Source organism: Takifugu flavidus, chromosome 14 (assembly GCF_003711565.1).
Source record: "Takifugu flavidus isolate HTHZ2018 chromosome 14, ASM371156v2, whole genome shotgun sequence".
Classification (NCBI taxonomy): Eukaryota; Metazoa; Chordata; class Actinopteri; order Tetraodontiformes; family Tetraodontidae; genus Takifugu; species Takifugu flavidus.
In genome coordinates, this window is record NC_079533.1 from 7,335,563 (window position 1) to 7,351,141 (window position 15,579).

Sequence of the window (15,579 nt, forward strand, 5' to 3'; positions counted from 1 at the left end):
CACAAACTTTGTTGGACACCTTTATTGTCATTTTCTTAATTAAATAATAGATAGTTTATTATTTTCAAAAGGGGGCGATGTCGCGCCACTGAGGAAAAGCCAACGAAGAAGGAAAATAGGAAGTGACGATGGCCGGAAGTCAACGCTAGAAAAACAACAACGCGCCAAATTTGTGCAGAATCGCTGCCTCGTTACAGATGAGAACTAACATCCAATAATATATATTTATATATATTTTTTAAAAGCTCTAGGCTGTGCAGGTAAGTTCAACAGGTTTTTGATCATACGTTTGAGATTCTGTTTCCTTGGTTCACAACATTTGGAATTGTTTCCTTCCACATGATTGCAGGTGAAAGTTAGTTTTCTAGATAAAACTGCAGAAATTATGTCAATAAGTGTAAATTTGGAGGAGAAATAAGAGTGAGCATGGGCTTAATACTGTTGTCGTGGATACGTGTTCTGTGGTAACCTGTCAAGGATGCTGTGTTTCTAGCGCTAGCATGGCTGTACCTTTCGTGCAGGACTGGGATCTTGTCCAGACACTGGGAGAAGGAGCTTATGGAGAGTACGACTCCTCATTTGATTGTTTTAATATAGAAATGCATTTCAAAGTTTCTACTGGCTTGATCTTTTAACTTTGAGCTGATAAAATAATATAATGCAACGCTACCTGTTGCATTCTCTTCATCCCCAACTTTTCTTTGGTACCAGGGTCAGATTGCTGGTGAACAGACTTACGGAGGAGGCTGTGGCTGTTAAAGTAATTGACACTTCTCAGGCAAAAGATTGTGCTGACAATGTCAAGAAAGAGGTCTGCATTCACAAGGTTAGTTTAACATGAAGGATGAGTGGTAACATACAGATTTCAGCACAGTACCACAATATACGTGTTTTTTTGCCATAGATGCTTAGCCATGCCAACATTGTACGATTTTTTGGGCATCGGAAAGAAGGTCTAACTGTGTACCTCTTCCTGGAATACTGCTCTGGAGGAGAGCTGTTCGACCGTATTGGTGAGACATACAAGTACTTTTTTATTAAAGGTTAGTTGCTTAAATGGCGTTAATGTTTTCCAACTGTGCTTAAAGAACCTGATGTGGGGATGCCAGAAAGTGATGCTCACAGATTTTTCCTGCAATTGATATCAGCTGTGGTAGGTGAAGCAAATCTGTGTGATGAAGGCTTCTCCTCTGCCAATTTCACGTAATTTACAGTTGCACTTTAACAGGAATATCTCCACAACACTGGCATCACCCACAGAGATATCAAACCTGAAAACATTCTGCTGGATGAAAAAGGTGAGGGAGTATTTAAATTATTCATCACTTTACATACAGTATATCGATCTGCTTGTGTTCTCATGGTGCTTGCTGTTGTCATTTGTCCTCAGATAACCTGAAGCTGACAGATTTTGGCCTGGCCACCATGTTTCGTTTCAAAGGACGAGAGCGCCGGCTGAATAGGCTGTGTGGGACTCTTCCTTATGTTGCTCCAGAGGTCCTCAGCCCAGATGAGTACAGAGCTCAGCCTGCAGATATCTGGGCTTGTGGGATTGTTCTCACTGCCATGCTGGCTGGAGGTGGGATCAGTACATTATAATCTCGGATCTGGACTCTGCATAAACCTTAAAATAACCTGGTATGGTTACATTTTGTCCATTTCTTTCTGCCTATTTTGCAGAACTGCCTTGGGACCAGCCCACCGAGAGCTGCCAAGAGTATTCAGACTGGCTTCAGAAGAAGACGTACCTACCTCCCTGGAAGAAAATAGAGCCGATGCCTCTTCGTAAGTGCCAGATTAATTGCATTTCTAACACTATGTGGAACTGACACCTTACACACAATTGATGCTCAAACATCTGGGGGCTGACATACTTAGTGCATCTAAATTGGTTTTAGTCTTAATCTCAAAATTTATTTAAAACACTGTTGACATCTGCCATTGTTGTTGTAAATGGATTTACACTCCTTTTTCACAGGTTTGTTGTCCAAACTGTTGCTTGCTAGTCCAAAACTTCGTATCACTGTTGCAGACCTGCAGATAGATCGCTGGTTTAGTCAAGGCAAGTCTCGCTATCGGAATAATAGATACGGCTCCGACTTTATTGTAAAGAGACTAGACTGAGGTGTGAATCTCTGCAGGTGTGAAGCAGCCGCCCCCTGGCTCAGGAAACAAGATTCTCCGAACCGATAAGGGACTCGTATCCCACAGCAGGTCAGAACATTTGAGGTAGTAACAGCAGCAGCAGCAGCAGCAGTATTCATTCCTACGCCTTCTGTCCTTCTGTAGTGATGACAGGATGCAGTTTTCCAGCTCTCAGCCCGACTTTGGTGCAGGCGGTTGGGAAGGCGTGTTAATAACCGGCCCAACAGAAGCTCATGTCAGCTTCTCTCAGCCCATCAAACCTGAGCACATGTTGCTGTGTAGCCAGCTGCTGGGCACGCCTGGAGCCAGTCAGGTCATTTGGAAGTTTTACTCATCTAGCCTCAGATCATCTGCTGCACGCACACAAGCTCAAAAGCACTGTAATTTATACCACCTCTCCCGTCTGTCTTTAGACACTGTTGCAAAGATTAGTGAAAAGACTGACCCGTTTCTTCACCACCGTGAACGCCGATGCTTCTTTGAGCGCCCTGAAGGGCGCCTGTGACTGCCTGGCGCTCAACTTCAAACTCGCCTGCAACACACAGGTACATCTGCACCTGGGTGGCGCCGACCACGGTAACCGTCCACGTTGACACCGAGCTTTGATTTCCCACTTTCAGGTGACGGTGAACACGCTGGACAAACGCAACAACAAGCTAATCTTCAAAGTTCACTTGCTAGAGATGGATCAGAGGGTGCTGCTGGACTTCAGGCTGTCTAAGGTGGGTGTACGGTCGCTGTATCCAACCCATTTGTTACAGTTTTGTCTATATTTATCTATATACCTTCTATACTATATACTTCTAGCTATGTTTCACTGTAATTGGTGCTGTAAACTTTGAGACTTGAGAACTCTTTAGGATTTTTGCGACTACCTTTGTAGCTTCCAACAGAGGCTTTTTATTTGACCGTAAACCTCTTGTTTCTGTGTTTCCAGGGCGATGGGCTGGAGTTTAAGCGTCTCTTCATTAAAATAAAACAGAAACTTGGCGACATCATCAGCAATCAGAAGATCACATGAGGTTTCAAGAACGTTCCCGTTGCTTTGACGGGCACCTCCATACTCAGCTGTTCTTTGTTATTCTGGTGTTCCCTGTGTGTTTCTCTGCTGTACTTGTGACTCATCAGAGGTCAGTCGTTCATGACTTTAATGAAATTTTTCACGTTTTAGGTCTGTTGGTTCAGGTAAATGTTGACAGGTGTGCATGTGTCTTCTGGCTTGAAGCCTACTGAGAAACTTGTTCTAATTATGTTTGACACAATGTTCATTACAGTGTAAATTATTAAAGAAACAACTGTGGAAGATGGCTTTTCCTAAGGACTGTTGACTGAAATATTCTGTATGACATCATGGTCTGTGATGTCACCGTGGTCAGCTCAGCATTTTCCATCGTTACAACAAGCTCCCCGGTTTTTCTCTCAACATCCCATCTACAGATCTCAAATTTAACCATCCAAAAACCGTAACGGCGCGTATTCATCCTGGGTGTCGTTGCCGAGGACAGACTTCAGAAATGGAACCACCCTGAAAAGATTAATGTGGAAATCTCTGGAGCTCTGATCGGACTCGACGAGACCACCCCTCGAGCACAGCAACTTGTTTCCCCAGCTGACCAGTGCAACCTGCGGCAGAAAACACCCGGTAAGGGCAAACATCTTCCCCTTGAGCTAATTTCTGTGGATACCTGAACACATCGTACGTGTCGTTCACCTGTATTGTGCGATGTTTGTATTCCTTGAAAACGGCACCGCCTCCGTCACCTGACGCGGGGAAGAAAACATCCCATCAGTGTCAAATGGAATAACCACAGCCCGGTTGCACCTTTGAGGCTACAAACCTGGACATGCTATATGATCTCTGTAAGGAGTCTGACCGCCAGTGCACAGGAAGTTATCGGACACAGCGACCCTGGGATCGGTTGTTGTTATTCCTTCGGCCTGTAATGCGTGTCGGATGCATTCATTCCTCTACAGGTGGGAAGAACCAGTCAAATATTAAAGAGAGAGACATAACACACATTTCTGGGTGACCATGGTAGCGTCAGACTCACATTGTCACCAAGTTTAGCGTGGACTTCTTTTTTGTCTATGTATTTGGATTTTCGGGTCAGGAAGGAGAGCTTTTCCAGTTGAGACCTCAACAGAATTTGCTCTGTTTAAAGAGAGCGCAGGTCCAGCTCAGATAGTTGAACAAACGGGCCATCTGCAATGTATAACATGCTGAACATTTGCAAGAGATTTAACTAAACGCGGTGGAACTTTATGTTTCGGGGCACCTTGTTGTGCACAGGTAGAGTTGTCGGCCATCTGGAGAGCATTGCTGGTCTCCTTGGTGCAGGGTATGCAAATGGGCCTGGCCAGGGTGAAAAACAGGCTTCAAAACTGTGTCCTTTCACCTTAAACTGTAGTATTTTTATATTTATTACTAAAAGCCCACATTTGAGCTCCAGCAGTTCTCACCTCGCACCATATGAGATGTCAATGTCAGTCTCCAGCTGGATGAGAGCCACATCATAGTCGTAGTACTCCCTCACCCCCAGTGCTGCTCTGGCATTAATGTTGTAGCTGGGATGTATGATCACCGTTTTAACTTTTTTCACTGTAAAACAAGTGAGGGTGCCATTGATTCCAAAGAGAGGAAACTGCCCTTTTACAATAAATGCAAGGATTTCTAGTCCAATCAGGAAAAGTGTTGTTTTTGTTACATTTGCCAGCTCCGTCATCGATCTCCACGGTGATGTGTTCAGGTAGTGTTCCCAAAGTCAAGCAGTGAGCAGCTGTTAACACAAACTGGGGGGACACCAGAGAGCCGAGGCATTTCGTCATGGTTCCTTCATTCTAAAGTGTTGAACAAGAAAAACACATGACATTCTGAGGTGGGCAGGATACATAGATGCAAGAAGAGCACATTCAGGTTACTTTTCAATGTGAAAAAAAGTCTAACAATGATGGAAAAGTCACCATGATGAAGATAAACGCCGCCCATGGATACATTCTCCTTCTGTTCCAATCATCCTCGATGTGAAGACCACACAGACCCATCACTTCTTCATCGTCTGCATTACAACACGGCAGCACACAGGCCCGGCACTCATTCTCTTTGTGATATTCACATGTACGATAGGATAAAGGAGCAGAGGAAAGGCCTCACCAATGATTTCTTGGAGGAGCTCGTGGACATTTCTAATGTCTTTTATTCTGAAGTAATGCTTGTCATTGTCTCCCACTGTCAGGGGCTGAAGGTCCTCATCAAAGGGCTCCACTCCGGTGGCAAAAATATAAATGTCTGGCAAATAAAATGCAAAGATATAAATGGCAGGCTGCATTTTGCCTGTAGGTCTTGCAAGTATGATGCCTTTATTTCACGATTGAAGTTTGACTGGATTATTTTTGAGCTGGGCTGAGGTTATATTGAATAAATAAGTGGTGGTGGGGGGCGGTCATTACATTCATAATAACGTGGCATCGTAAATCAGTGGTTTTGCAAATATTTGCATCACAGTAGCAGTTTCATGTTTTATTATGCTTTTTTAAGGGGAAAAAGAATCTATTTTCTTAAAAATAACAAATGAATAAATACACACCGAGATTTTCTTCTGTTGACTGAGTCCCCCCTTCAGTCGTGCTGTTTGTGTACACCAGGTTCTTTATTTTTTGTACGGTGGGGGCCGGTTCGCCCATATTGTACGCACCTGTAAAGGTATGGCCAACTTCAAAATACTTTTATTAATAAACCTAATCTTAGCCACACATTTTTTATCTATCCTGACGTTAATACGTGGCAGGAGTAACTATAAACTAAACATTTAGGTACATGGATAATAATGATAATAACTATACATATAATGCAACATTTGCTGTAAAACCTTTTAGTGTAACAACACTAAAGGTTTTAAATCACACTGAGCGAAAGCACAAATGAATGCTGAGTAAATCTGTCCTTGGCTCGGAGGGAAGGAGCATAATAATGAATAAATTAAACCTGTCACTTTCAGAAGCAAATTTGAACAATTCTGTTGTGAATCCTCAATGTGGCAGTTTGGAATCTGTGCCTGAAAATCCATTAAAGGGTCAAAAGTAAATAGGTGAAGTTACCGTCTGTAAAGAAGATCAAGACGTGACGTTCCTCCTTAAAGGCCTCGTCTCCAACCTGCTGCTTCACTGAAGTGATTCGCTCCAGAAAGGTTTTAAAAGCAAAGTTCAGATCCGTGTCTTTTATAAACGTGTCTCTGTCTTTTAGTTAAAACACACACACACAAATAATGTATTCAATGATTTTTTTTAGACGATATGTGGATGTCTTTGTCTCACCATCGATGTTAAAGCTTCTCAGTTTATCCATTACGGTCACCAGGGGGATTTTGCCACTCCGGAAATCCACGATGTTGACAACTTCGAAAACGTCCCGTGCGAACAAGATTATTTCATAATTTGGCGTCACGACAAAGGATGAAATCTGTGGGGACAAAAGGTCACATAAAGTTGCTCTTCAGTACGTGAATTTTCCTAAATTAAATTCCATTCATTTGTTGCAGCGTTGTAAAATTGTAACTGTTTTTTGTCCATATAAATCATCTTTTTATATCTGAAAATGCTAATATTGTCCAACATGATGCCACATTTCTCACCTTTTCAATAAGGGTGAGAGTTAAAGCAATGGCTTCACTGATGCTCTGCTTGTCCATGCTGGGAGAAATGTCCACAGCGATGTAAATATTAAGTTTCCCAGTTTTTGAAATCTTGATTCTTCTCCCTTCCTGTGTATCATCTCAAGAGCCAAATGCACACAAAGTTAACATAGTTCATTTTCTGCTTTCTCCCAGTGAATTAAAAGTTCAAGAGTGACTGAATGTGCTTCAGATGCAAAGCTCTAACTACTGGAACTTACCGACCAGCTCTGGATTAGTGAGGTGATGTTTAATTGCGCTGCCAAATACCCGTGAAACCTCCAAAGGTGAGTCGTAGGTGTGTTTGACTGAAAGATGCAAATATCAACAACATATCGTCATGTGGACACTAGTTTCCTCTCAATGGTGTTGATGGGACAGGGTTAATACCGAGTTTGTGAGCCTCTGTAACACTTACAGTAACATGCTGGTTCAATGCCCGACCATTCACCGCTCTGTAAACACGTCCTTTCGCTGGAGCCCACCAAAAACAGCTCGTTGTTGCAGCTGTAATTCACCATTGCGCCAGTTTCAAACAGATTCCCAGTTCTTGCGGCTCCAGCTGGGATACCGGGATCAGCACAGTGGCCTGCTGTTGGCAACAAAAAGGGAGATGAACAGTCGAACGCCAGCCCACCCTAGACACAGAAGAACAAAGGCTGCTGTTTAGGCTCACTGTCACGGCTGCAGATGGGAGTGGAGCCGCTCCACTTCCCGTTTGGTGAGCAGACGCGTCTGGACGAGCCTCGCAGCGTGTATCCAGAGTCACACTCATAGGTGGTCTCATTCTCCACAAAGTACCTTTCCTGGGGAGGGGAGACGGTCCCGTACTCCAAAACGTTGGGGTCAGGACACTCAACCACTGCAAAGTAATAAAATAGGGGTTAAAAGACAAAGTGTCCCAAGACAGAGAGAAAAATCCTTTTCCTTACGCACGTCTGCACGTCTGAGGGGGAAATCTCTTGAGCGCTGGTTTCCAGGCGCCATTTTTTTGGCAGGTTCTCGTCAGAGCAGGGTACGGGTAGTACCCCTCAGGGCAGTAGTAGATCAGCATGCTGCCAGGCTGCTGCTCCCTGGTCAGTTTGTAATGGCCTCCTTCTATCCCCACATTTTCTTCTGTGCAATCACACCAAACTTGCCCTGCACACAGATGATAAAGGCCCAGACACACTTCACAAGGCTGTAGAGGCTGAAGGCTCCCAAATGTGAACCCAGGTTCTCTTTAAATAATAATTATTTCCTTTATTAGATATCTTAGAACTAAAATATAAATCAATGACCTACTGTGGTATTTAGATGTAAAAAAAAATAAAATAAGAATTTTACAGAAACGGGCATTTTACTTCTTTTTCTTTATTTAGAATTTTGAAAAACATGTTAACAACCAATAAATCATAAATACCTTTACAAATTCATGAGATCAAAACACATTTCTTTTAGCTCACCCATGAAAAGGAGACTAAAAAGTGCAGCAAAGCAGCTCCATCGGACAGAAGTCCCCATGTTAACTGAGCAACAAAGTAATAACTATGAAAAGCAGAAAACCCACACTGGTTTAAAAACCAGATATTGATGTCGACAAAAAAGAGTGGTTGAACAAACATGCGCTGCTACTTATTAACTTCATGTAAATAAGGAATATTACAGTCCAAACAACTGCATTAACCTCTCAGTGTAGCGGAGATTTAACTGGCTGTTGGGCCAAAATTCAAATACATTCATTTTAATAGCACATCATTGTCAGAAGGACTATCGGCACTGCCAAAACAAGTGCCGACCTTCAGGCTACACTTTCTCTTTCATTGCCATGTGTACCAGAAGAACCACGAGAGTTCTGTTGCCTCATCGCTTCCAAAAGTTCCACCTGCTGACACAGCAGTGATACAGCATTACATATTACATATGTCTCTACACTGTAGCTGATAATAACTGAGATGGGCTAAGAAATGCCTGCTATGTACAGCATCACTGTGGTCCTGTCGCCTTAACGGTGATGGTGACATTCACACGCTCGTCATCATCTCCAGGGGGAGGGGCTTGGCTGCTGGTGGGCGTGGCACTCGTGGGCGAGATGGTGAGAGGCGAGGAAGCCCGGGGTAAAACCAAAGTGGGACCTGGAAGGAAGCACCATCACAGATCAGCAAGGGCGCAGCTGGCTTTGTCTTGGATGTGCAGGAAAACACAATATTTGATCTTGTCTTGCCTCCGCCAGCGTCCCCAGTTTGTCCCTCTGATGCACCCACAATCTCATCCTCTGGGAAATTGATGTTTTCCCTCGACTGGCTGTGCTGCCTGGATGTAACAAAAGGAGGGGAAACAGTTTCTGTGGTGCGTCACTTCACAGAACACTAAAACCAACCAAACGTTTTTGTCATTGCTGCACAGATACTCACAAACCAAACAGCATGTCATGTAGCCCTGGCGGACGAAACACGCAAGATTAACGCAAGCTCGATGATGATGCAGACAGAACTCGGGCGCTTTAGTCAAACTCACGAGGATTGTTGTGGCGGTTGCGTATAATGAACACGAGCAGCAGCACGGTGACGACGGCTGCGAAAAGCATCCCCCCTATAGCCGCTCCAACCACGGCCGGGTAGACGTTGTGGCGGGGTTCAGCTGCAACATATCACAGGGAGACGTTGCAAGGTGGGGCAGGTCAGGCAGGGCAGATACAGTAAAGGCTGCACTGAGCAACCTCTCTGGATGGATACACCCACTTGGGCTGTATTAGCGTTTTTTATTTAAGCTAAATAGGTCAGGGTAAACAAGTAATTTTGTTTTAAAATTCAACATCAGATAATGGATGTGACTCACTTCTTTAACCAACCACTTGTTTTCTGTTATATAGTCCCTAATAATCCAATATTATTAAATGTAATCTAATATAATAATATCAGTGTAATGTGCCAAGTATCAAATGTGACTCTGCTTTATAGTTAGTAATTAATCATAGTTTGTTCACAGCCACCAAATGTCTCTAGGATTATGGGTAGCGTAGTTTATGCACTATCACTAGATGATGCTGTTATGAACTGGCACCTTCTGTAGGAAACGTGCTTCACTGTCGCACTCTCAGAAAAATCAGGAATTAAATCAATCGATTGACCAGATGACTATTAAACTTTAAACTAATGACAGTATTTAATTACATTTAAAATATACCTAGTCACAAAAATTTGAAAGGAAGGTGTTTGCCTTCTATTCTAGGCCAGGGAAAGGAGGTTAAATAAGAAAGGAAAAATGGGCTTAAATACAAGTGAGCTAGAATGTTGATGTGAGTGGTGGTGATTAATGTGCACTGACTGAACAGAAGGTGAAAACAAGCGGCCAACTTTCCTCAACAGCCCTGACCAGCACTCAAACTTTAGTTCACCGGAGCAGATGACGTACAAGAATACACAGGTGGAGGAGGTGGTAAACAGGAAATAAAGAGGACAGAAAACACAGGTAGAGATGAAGGGAGTGGAATGTATGAGGCGGTCGGTTGTGCAAATGTTTCGTGTGCTGTTGATCGTGCGTCTTTCACCTGTGTGGATAACAAAGAGAGGAAAGCAGAAAAGTATTAGTCCCGTTATCTTCATCACGGAAAAAAACGTCCAAACGACTGGATGAGCACCCAACTTACCTGCCACACATTCTCTAGGGAAATTTATAAAATATGACCAGAAAGCTGTAGCGCTCATACACGGAATCTTTGAATACAATCCATAACAGTTCTGCTCATATTTTACAAACGGTGTCTCATCACACTTTGTTTCTCTACTCATTGTACCTGGAGTCTTTGCCGCAGATGCGTGTCCGACAGTGCGGTGGTTGACGGACGTGATCCGAAACTGGTAGGTAACAGTCGGCGTCAGTCTCCCAATGGTGTGACTCCGGGCCTCCGGGTCCTGGATGATGCTGCGGTACCAGACCGCTGGCCCGATCCTCTCCGCCTGCCCCTCCTCTGAAGCGTTGCTGCCGTCCCTCCTTCCGGGTCGCTCTGACAACCACACGTGCTCCAAAATGAAGCCTGTCAGGCGGCTTCCCTCTTTGTTCTCTACCTGCCACTCCAGGTCCACCTCATTCCTCTTCTGGCTGTTGTACTGCACACTGACCAAAGTTGCATTGGGAGGCATGGGGTGCCCTGATGAGGAGAGGAAAAAAGCAAAATAAGCACTTCCATTAATCTGTAATCTCCACCGCTTCGTTCAGGCCTTATTATGTTGCCTCTTCCCTCAGTTTTACCCTTTTAGATTGATTAAGGCTTTTATTATTATTTCTATTATTATTTACTATTTTTTCAGTTGCACTTTGTAAGCTTTGCAAGTAACAGGAGTTCTATTTTATTATAGTCTTATGAAGACTGAGTACAAAGTGAAGTATTCTGATTAACGATAAACTTACTGTTAACTCGTAGCGTGATGTTAATCTCTGTCCCGCCCACTGCATTGGAAGTGGAGCATCTGTATTCACCGCTGTCCAGAGTTTCGTGCACATCTTTCACAGTCAGATTGGCCCATGCAGAAGTTCGGAGGACCGTGTACTTTGAGGTGCTGTGGACGTCCATGCCTTGGTTGTTGAACCATGTGATTTCATTGGCAGGAAGATAGCTGGCTCTCAAGCTACAGGTGAGCTGGACATCGTCCCCCTCATAGACAGAGACGACTCTACGCTGGGTTAGTAGTACAGGAGCCTCTAGAAGTGGAAATGAATCTATTAACATCACGTAAAGCTTTTTAAAAGTGTGTGTGTGATGCTGGCTGACCCAGTGTGAGCCTGCAGGTCTTGGTTTGGACCAGGAGGGGATGCTTAGCGTGGCAGGTGTAGGGCAGTCCGCTGTGGGCGGTGCCGTAGCGTAAAATCAAGATGTTTGAGTTTTCCTCTCCACCTTTGCTCTGACCTCCCGGACCCTCCCACCATACCAAAGCTTTCGGAGCCCCTCCATCCCAGGAGCAGGAGAGCATCAGGTACTGTTGGTTGTTTGTCACATAGGCAAAACACACCGGCTCTGCAGGGGGGACATCTGGAGCGAGACAGCGCGTAACATATGAGAGCTTTGAAGAATTATAAAAGCAAGTTTTTAAAAAAAATTCTTCTCCTCTCACATGTGCGCACGCTGCACGCCGTCGCCTCTTTGAGTGCCTGATGTGAGCCAATGCATTTAAACAAGCTGTTGTTGGAAGTCAGGCCCTCGCCCAGCAGCAAGGTGGCAGCACTGGTTTGCAGATCTTCACGTCCGGGTAGTATCAAGTCTCCGGTCCACCAGAGGGAGGGGGAGGGAAAGCCACCAGGCCAGGAGCAGAGCAACCTCAGAGAGGTGTGGTTCAGGGCCGGCTCCACAGAGCAGGAGGGCGAATCATCAGGAGGGTCTGTGGGGGGGGAAAGAAACGTGTGATGTGGCAGTATGGTTACGTATGGCGGTTCACCCTGAATGTCACGTTCTGTTTCTCCTTGACTGGTGCGTTGTCGACGTTAGGTGACAACGTCGGTGACAACCGAACAAAAGCTCAGCAAAACTACGCAGAGAGGCAGAGTGACAAGTGTTTGGCCTCCTAGCCAATCAGCACTTGTCATGGCTGTGACGTCACAGCAAGGTACCTTTAAAAGAGTCCCACCGACTTCGCTGACGGTCCGCAGCAGGCCTGCGCCGCTTCCACTGTCTGATGTGGTGTGTCATAGTGCGAGTGTGTTGTGGGTGTGAGAGACGATGGTGCCGTGATGTGAGGGACGTTGAGTGAATGATTGAGAAGGAAGGAAGGAAGTTTTTGTATAAGACGGATGAACGGACAGAAGAGCAGAGGCAGTGTCCAAGACGACACAAGCTCAGGGCTATCACACTCACAGTAGACAGTCAGGCTGATGGTTTTTTTGGAGCGGGTGTTGAGGTAGGTATTCTGTGCCAAGCATGCGTAGTCTCCAGTGTGCATACGAAGGACCTTGGTGATGGTGAACTGTGGCCCGGTGTAGACCTGGGAGTTGTTGTAGAACCACACATACTGACTGGCTGGATTGGAATGGGCTTGACACAGCAAGGAAACTGTTTCCCTCTCCAGGGCCGAATAACCCCGCTCTGTCACGGTGTACGGAGTCACGGCTATTTGCGGAATGTCCGGGCCATCTGAGGAGGAAGTACACCCGCAGACAACAGCTGAGCCACCTCACATTCATCCAAAGATGGATGACAGGAAATCTCCCCCAAAGTGAAGCCCATCACTGGCGCCCCCTGTTGGTAGGCTGCATTCACGTAATGAACTTCTGAATAATGAGAAACTAGTGTTTTGTCACAAATGCTTTTTTTTAAGCCATAGTAAAGGAACTCACAGATGGTGTCCAGCCATAACCGGTTTGAGCTCTCGCTGTTGACAGAGTTGCTGGCCACACAGCGGTACCAGCCAGTGTGGTTGCGGTTGACATCGGTCACGTTGATGACGCTGGAGTTGCCCCGTGCAAAGGCTGTAATGTTGCCACTGCGGGTCTCGTGGTTCCACTCATACTGGATGGGCTCCGTCCCATTTTCCAGAGTGCAGCGCATCCACATGGTGGACCCCTCCACTGGAGATGCATCGCTCATCAGGAGGAAAGGCTTGGAGACAGGAACTGTTGCCAGGACAACAGTTAAGCACTCCTCAGTGATCCAGTGTAAAATTTCATACCCTGATTGTTGCAACTTTCTTTCTTTCAGTTAGTTTACATTCTGGAATGTAATTGTATCATATTTGCCATTTTGTCATTTTTAATTTAAGCTGTTCTTTTAAATTGACCTAACAACACTGATATAACCTCAGAATCTATAACCCAGCCAGTACCCCGTAACACACGGGGGCCTTGAACTCTAATCAGATCTGGTCAGATATTATGTGCATCATTCTTCTCCAACTCTCCCAGTTTCCCATCAAATTAACTCAAATTAAACAACACCATCTCCATGGCAACATGGCGGCCCTCCTGTTTAGTCTGTGTCAGAGTGGAGGACTCTTACCTCGGACAGTGAGATGAACGTAGTAGTAGTAGACCTTGGGCTCCTCCTCTATATCGTAGAAGGCCTGACAGGTGAACAGACCGTGTGCAGCCAGGGGCAGTTTCTCGATGCTCACAGCTGCACTGTTTGAGATGACCGACAGCTGCCCAAGCCCCTCGGCCAGCTTCTGGATCCTCGTCCCTTTCCCCAGGTCGTACACCACAGCTTTTATAGCCTCAGTTCCGGGCTTGGTGAAGCTCCATATGTACATGTCAGGTAAGGTGGGGCCGCACTCCAAGATGACTGCTTTTCCCACCACCCCATAGACGTCGGTGTCTCTGTACACCACCTCCCAGTTTTGATCAACCTGCACCGCTGCACGAGAGAGGACACACACACACACACACACACACACACGCAAACATTTGTATCTGTGTGTGTGTGTGTGTGTGTGTGTGCAAGAAAAGAAGCCGCTGGTGTCATGTGCACCGCCCGTGTTCTGTTACGGGATGGATTAAAGTTTCAGAAGTTTCTAAAGAATTCCAAAATATACTTCTACACAAATTTATATTTACTAATGTTTGATATCAGGTTCTACCTCTGTTACAATTCCACAGGTCATAAGGTCAACACGTCGGGCTGGGTGGTCAGAATATCTGTTGCTGATGGTATTTTTCTGTCATGCAAGACTAAGACTGGATATTAGTATTTGGCTTGATTATTACCATTATTTTGTTCTACAGACTTGCAGCAGTCTGAACTTAACTCAGCAGCATTGGTAGGTCTCCTAATATATCTTCAATTATTATTTAACACAATCTCAACTCTTCTAATATGATTTCTTTTCCTCAGGAGATACTTACCATGGTTACAGGTTATCAAGCTGATAGGTAGAAGCAAAAAGGCCAGCCCAACCTGTTGCGCTACCATGGTAACATGATGATCCTGATTCCAATATCCACTCCACTCAAACTATCTGGAAATGATGAAGAAAAATGCTGAAGGTTTAAGAGCACAAAGCCGGCCTGCATTCACCTGGGATGCTCCTGGTTCATGTCCTCCCCGATCCACAAGTTTGGTGCACTGACTTCATTCAGCTGAGAGTAAGAAGGGACACTAAACTGATTTAAGCTCAATTATTCATGTCTTTTTCCTTTCTCTCTCTCTTTTGCTCCATCTATGCATCCTTCTTTCTGCTGCAGGGTTAGAATAACTCATCTATTATACAAGACAGGCCTCTTTCTGACACATACACCAGAACATTCCTGTACACTTGCCATACATGTTTCTCTGCAATCATAATCCCCCAGTTTAATCTCAAGCCTTTTCCTCCTCACTTCCAGCTGCAGTGCAGAATAACAGATTATCCATACAAATGAAAGGATCTTGAAAAATAAAAGGCTAAAAATCAAACTTTTACCAGGATAACTTTAGGATAATTATTAATGAGATGGGGATTAGAATCCAAAAATCTGGACACACTGCATGGAGAGAGGAGGATAACCCAGCCACAGGTTCTTTTAAACAGACCTTATGGTTTATAAAGGAGGAAGGACGAAGGATGAAAGTAAGGCAGTTCCACAAATGAGTAATCGGAGATGGGTGTCATGAATGAATGCAGGGCAGAGATCAGTTTCCCCACACTGGATAAGATGAGAAGCGACGGACATCGCCGCCGCTCCAGCACATAAATGCAAAACTAAAATATGAACGAATAAACCATCTTCTTACTAAAAAACAGAATCCATTAACTTCTGGAGAGGAACTAAAATTTAACAGAGGGTGGCAAAATCTAACCAGCTCTCTGTGTATTCCAAGCACACA

The 15,579-nt window shown here is 44.7% G+C and overlaps 3 protein-coding genes across 6 annotated transcripts; 1 reads left to right on the top strand and 2 right to left on the bottom strand.

Annotated features, from left to right (window-relative positions):
- The first annotated feature begins 123 nt into the window (after positions 1-123).
- chek1 (checkpoint kinase 1) lies at positions 124-3,452 on the top strand. Its single transcript, XM_057054331.1, has 14 exons — positions 124-260; positions 494-565; positions 712-826; positions 905-1,013; positions 1,089-1,153; positions 1,229-1,298; positions 1,391-1,579; positions 1,681-1,785; positions 1,979-2,062; positions 2,142-2,214; positions 2,290-2,458; positions 2,559-2,690; positions 2,766-2,867; positions 3,083-3,452. The coding sequence occupies exons 2-14, from the start codon at positions 501-503 to the stop codon at positions 3,164-3,166; spliced, it is 1,362 nt and encodes a 453-aa protein (XP_056910311.1). The 5' UTR covers positions 124-260; positions 494-500; the 3' UTR covers positions 3,167-3,452.
- Positions 3,281-8,670, bottom strand: LOC130537477 (complement factor B-like). 2 transcript variants are annotated; one of them, XM_057054327.1, is made up of 18 exons: positions 8,258-8,662; positions 7,749-7,952; positions 7,489-7,674; positions 7,231-7,404; positions 7,034-7,120; positions 6,774-6,913; positions 6,457-6,601; positions 6,241-6,378; positions 5,730-5,837; positions 5,297-5,431; positions 5,107-5,201; positions 4,851-4,983; positions 4,606-4,744; positions 4,422-4,498; positions 4,197-4,297; positions 3,984-4,113; positions 3,857-3,906; positions 3,281-3,768 (listed from the first exon to the last, which is right to left on the bottom strand). In XM_057054327.1, the coding sequence occupies exons 1-18, from the start codon at positions 8,313-8,315 to the stop codon at positions 3,592-3,594; spliced, it is 2,277 nt and encodes a 758-aa protein (XP_056910307.1). In that variant the 5' UTR covers positions 8,316-8,662; the 3' UTR covers positions 3,281-3,591. The 2 variants fall into 2 exon arrangements, with proteins under 2 accessions (XP_056910307.1, XP_056910308.1); XM_057054328.1 differs by lacking the exons at positions 3,281-3,768; positions 3,857-3,906; positions 3,984-4,113 and having other exon boundaries at positions 4,213-4,348; positions 8,258-8,670.
- LOC130537474 (V-set and immunoglobulin domain-containing protein 10-like 2) lies at positions 8,537-15,470 on the bottom strand. Of its 3 annotated transcripts, none has more exons than XM_057054322.1 (13): positions 14,619-15,470; positions 13,777-14,130; positions 13,119-13,394; positions 12,640-12,915; positions 11,903-12,166; positions 11,563-11,820; positions 11,202-11,492; positions 10,588-10,941; positions 9,309-9,431; positions 9,206-9,230; positions 9,016-9,104; positions 8,774-8,926; positions 8,537-8,676 (listed from the first exon to the last, which is right to left on the bottom strand). In XM_057054322.1, exons 1-12 carry the CDS (start codon positions 14,683-14,685, stop codon positions 8,778-8,780), a joined length of 2,526 nt encoding a protein of 841 aa, XP_056910302.1. In that variant the 5' UTR covers positions 14,686-15,470; the 3' UTR covers positions 8,537-8,676; positions 8,774-8,777. The 3 variants fall into 3 exon arrangements, with proteins under 3 accessions (XP_056910302.1, XP_056910303.1, XP_056910301.1); XM_057054323.1 differs by having other exon boundaries at positions 8,541-8,679; XM_057054321.1 differs by lacking the exon at positions 8,537-8,676 and having other exon boundaries at positions 8,763-8,926.
- Between the last annotated feature and the right edge of the window lie 109 nt (positions 15,471-15,579).

Bases quoted from the DNA above. Each gene is read 5' to 3' on its own strand.
- LOC130537474 (XM_057054322.1), bottom strand. From the start codon at position 14,685: ATGGTAGCGCAACAGGTTGGGCTGGCCTTTTTGCTTCTACCTATCAGC. The intron at 12,167-12,639 runs GTGAGTGTGATA...CCCCCCCCACAG, and splicing joins CATCAGCCTGACTGTCTACT to ACCCTCCTGATGATTCGCCC. The intron at 8,927-9,015 runs GCAAGACAAGAT...GCTTCCTTCCAG, and splicing joins AACTGGGGACGCTGGCGGAG to GTCCCACTTTGGTTTTACCC.
- LOC130537477 (XM_057054327.1), bottom strand. From the start codon at position 8,315: ATGGGGACTTCTGTCCGATGGAGCTGCTTTGCTGCACTTTTTAGTCTC. The intron at 7,405-7,488 runs GTGAGCCTAAAC...TGTTGCCAACAG, and splicing joins TCCCATCTGCAGCCGTGACA to CAGGCCACTGTGCTGATCCC. The intron at 5,202-5,296 runs GTGAGGCCTTTC...GTTGTAATGCAG, and splicing joins GCTCCTCCAAGAAATCATTG to ACGATGAAGAAGTGATGGGT.
- chek1 (XM_057054331.1), top strand. From the start codon at position 501: ATGGCTGTACCTTTCGTGCAGGACTGGGATCTTGTCCAGACACTGGGA. The intron at 1,154-1,228 runs GTAGGTGAAGCA...GCACTTTAACAG, and splicing joins TGCAATTGATATCAGCTGTG to GAATATCTCCACAACACTGG. The intron at 2,459-2,558 runs GTCATTTGGAAG...GTCTGTCTTTAG, and splicing joins GCACGCCTGGAGCCAGTCAG to ACACTGTTGCAAAGATTAGT.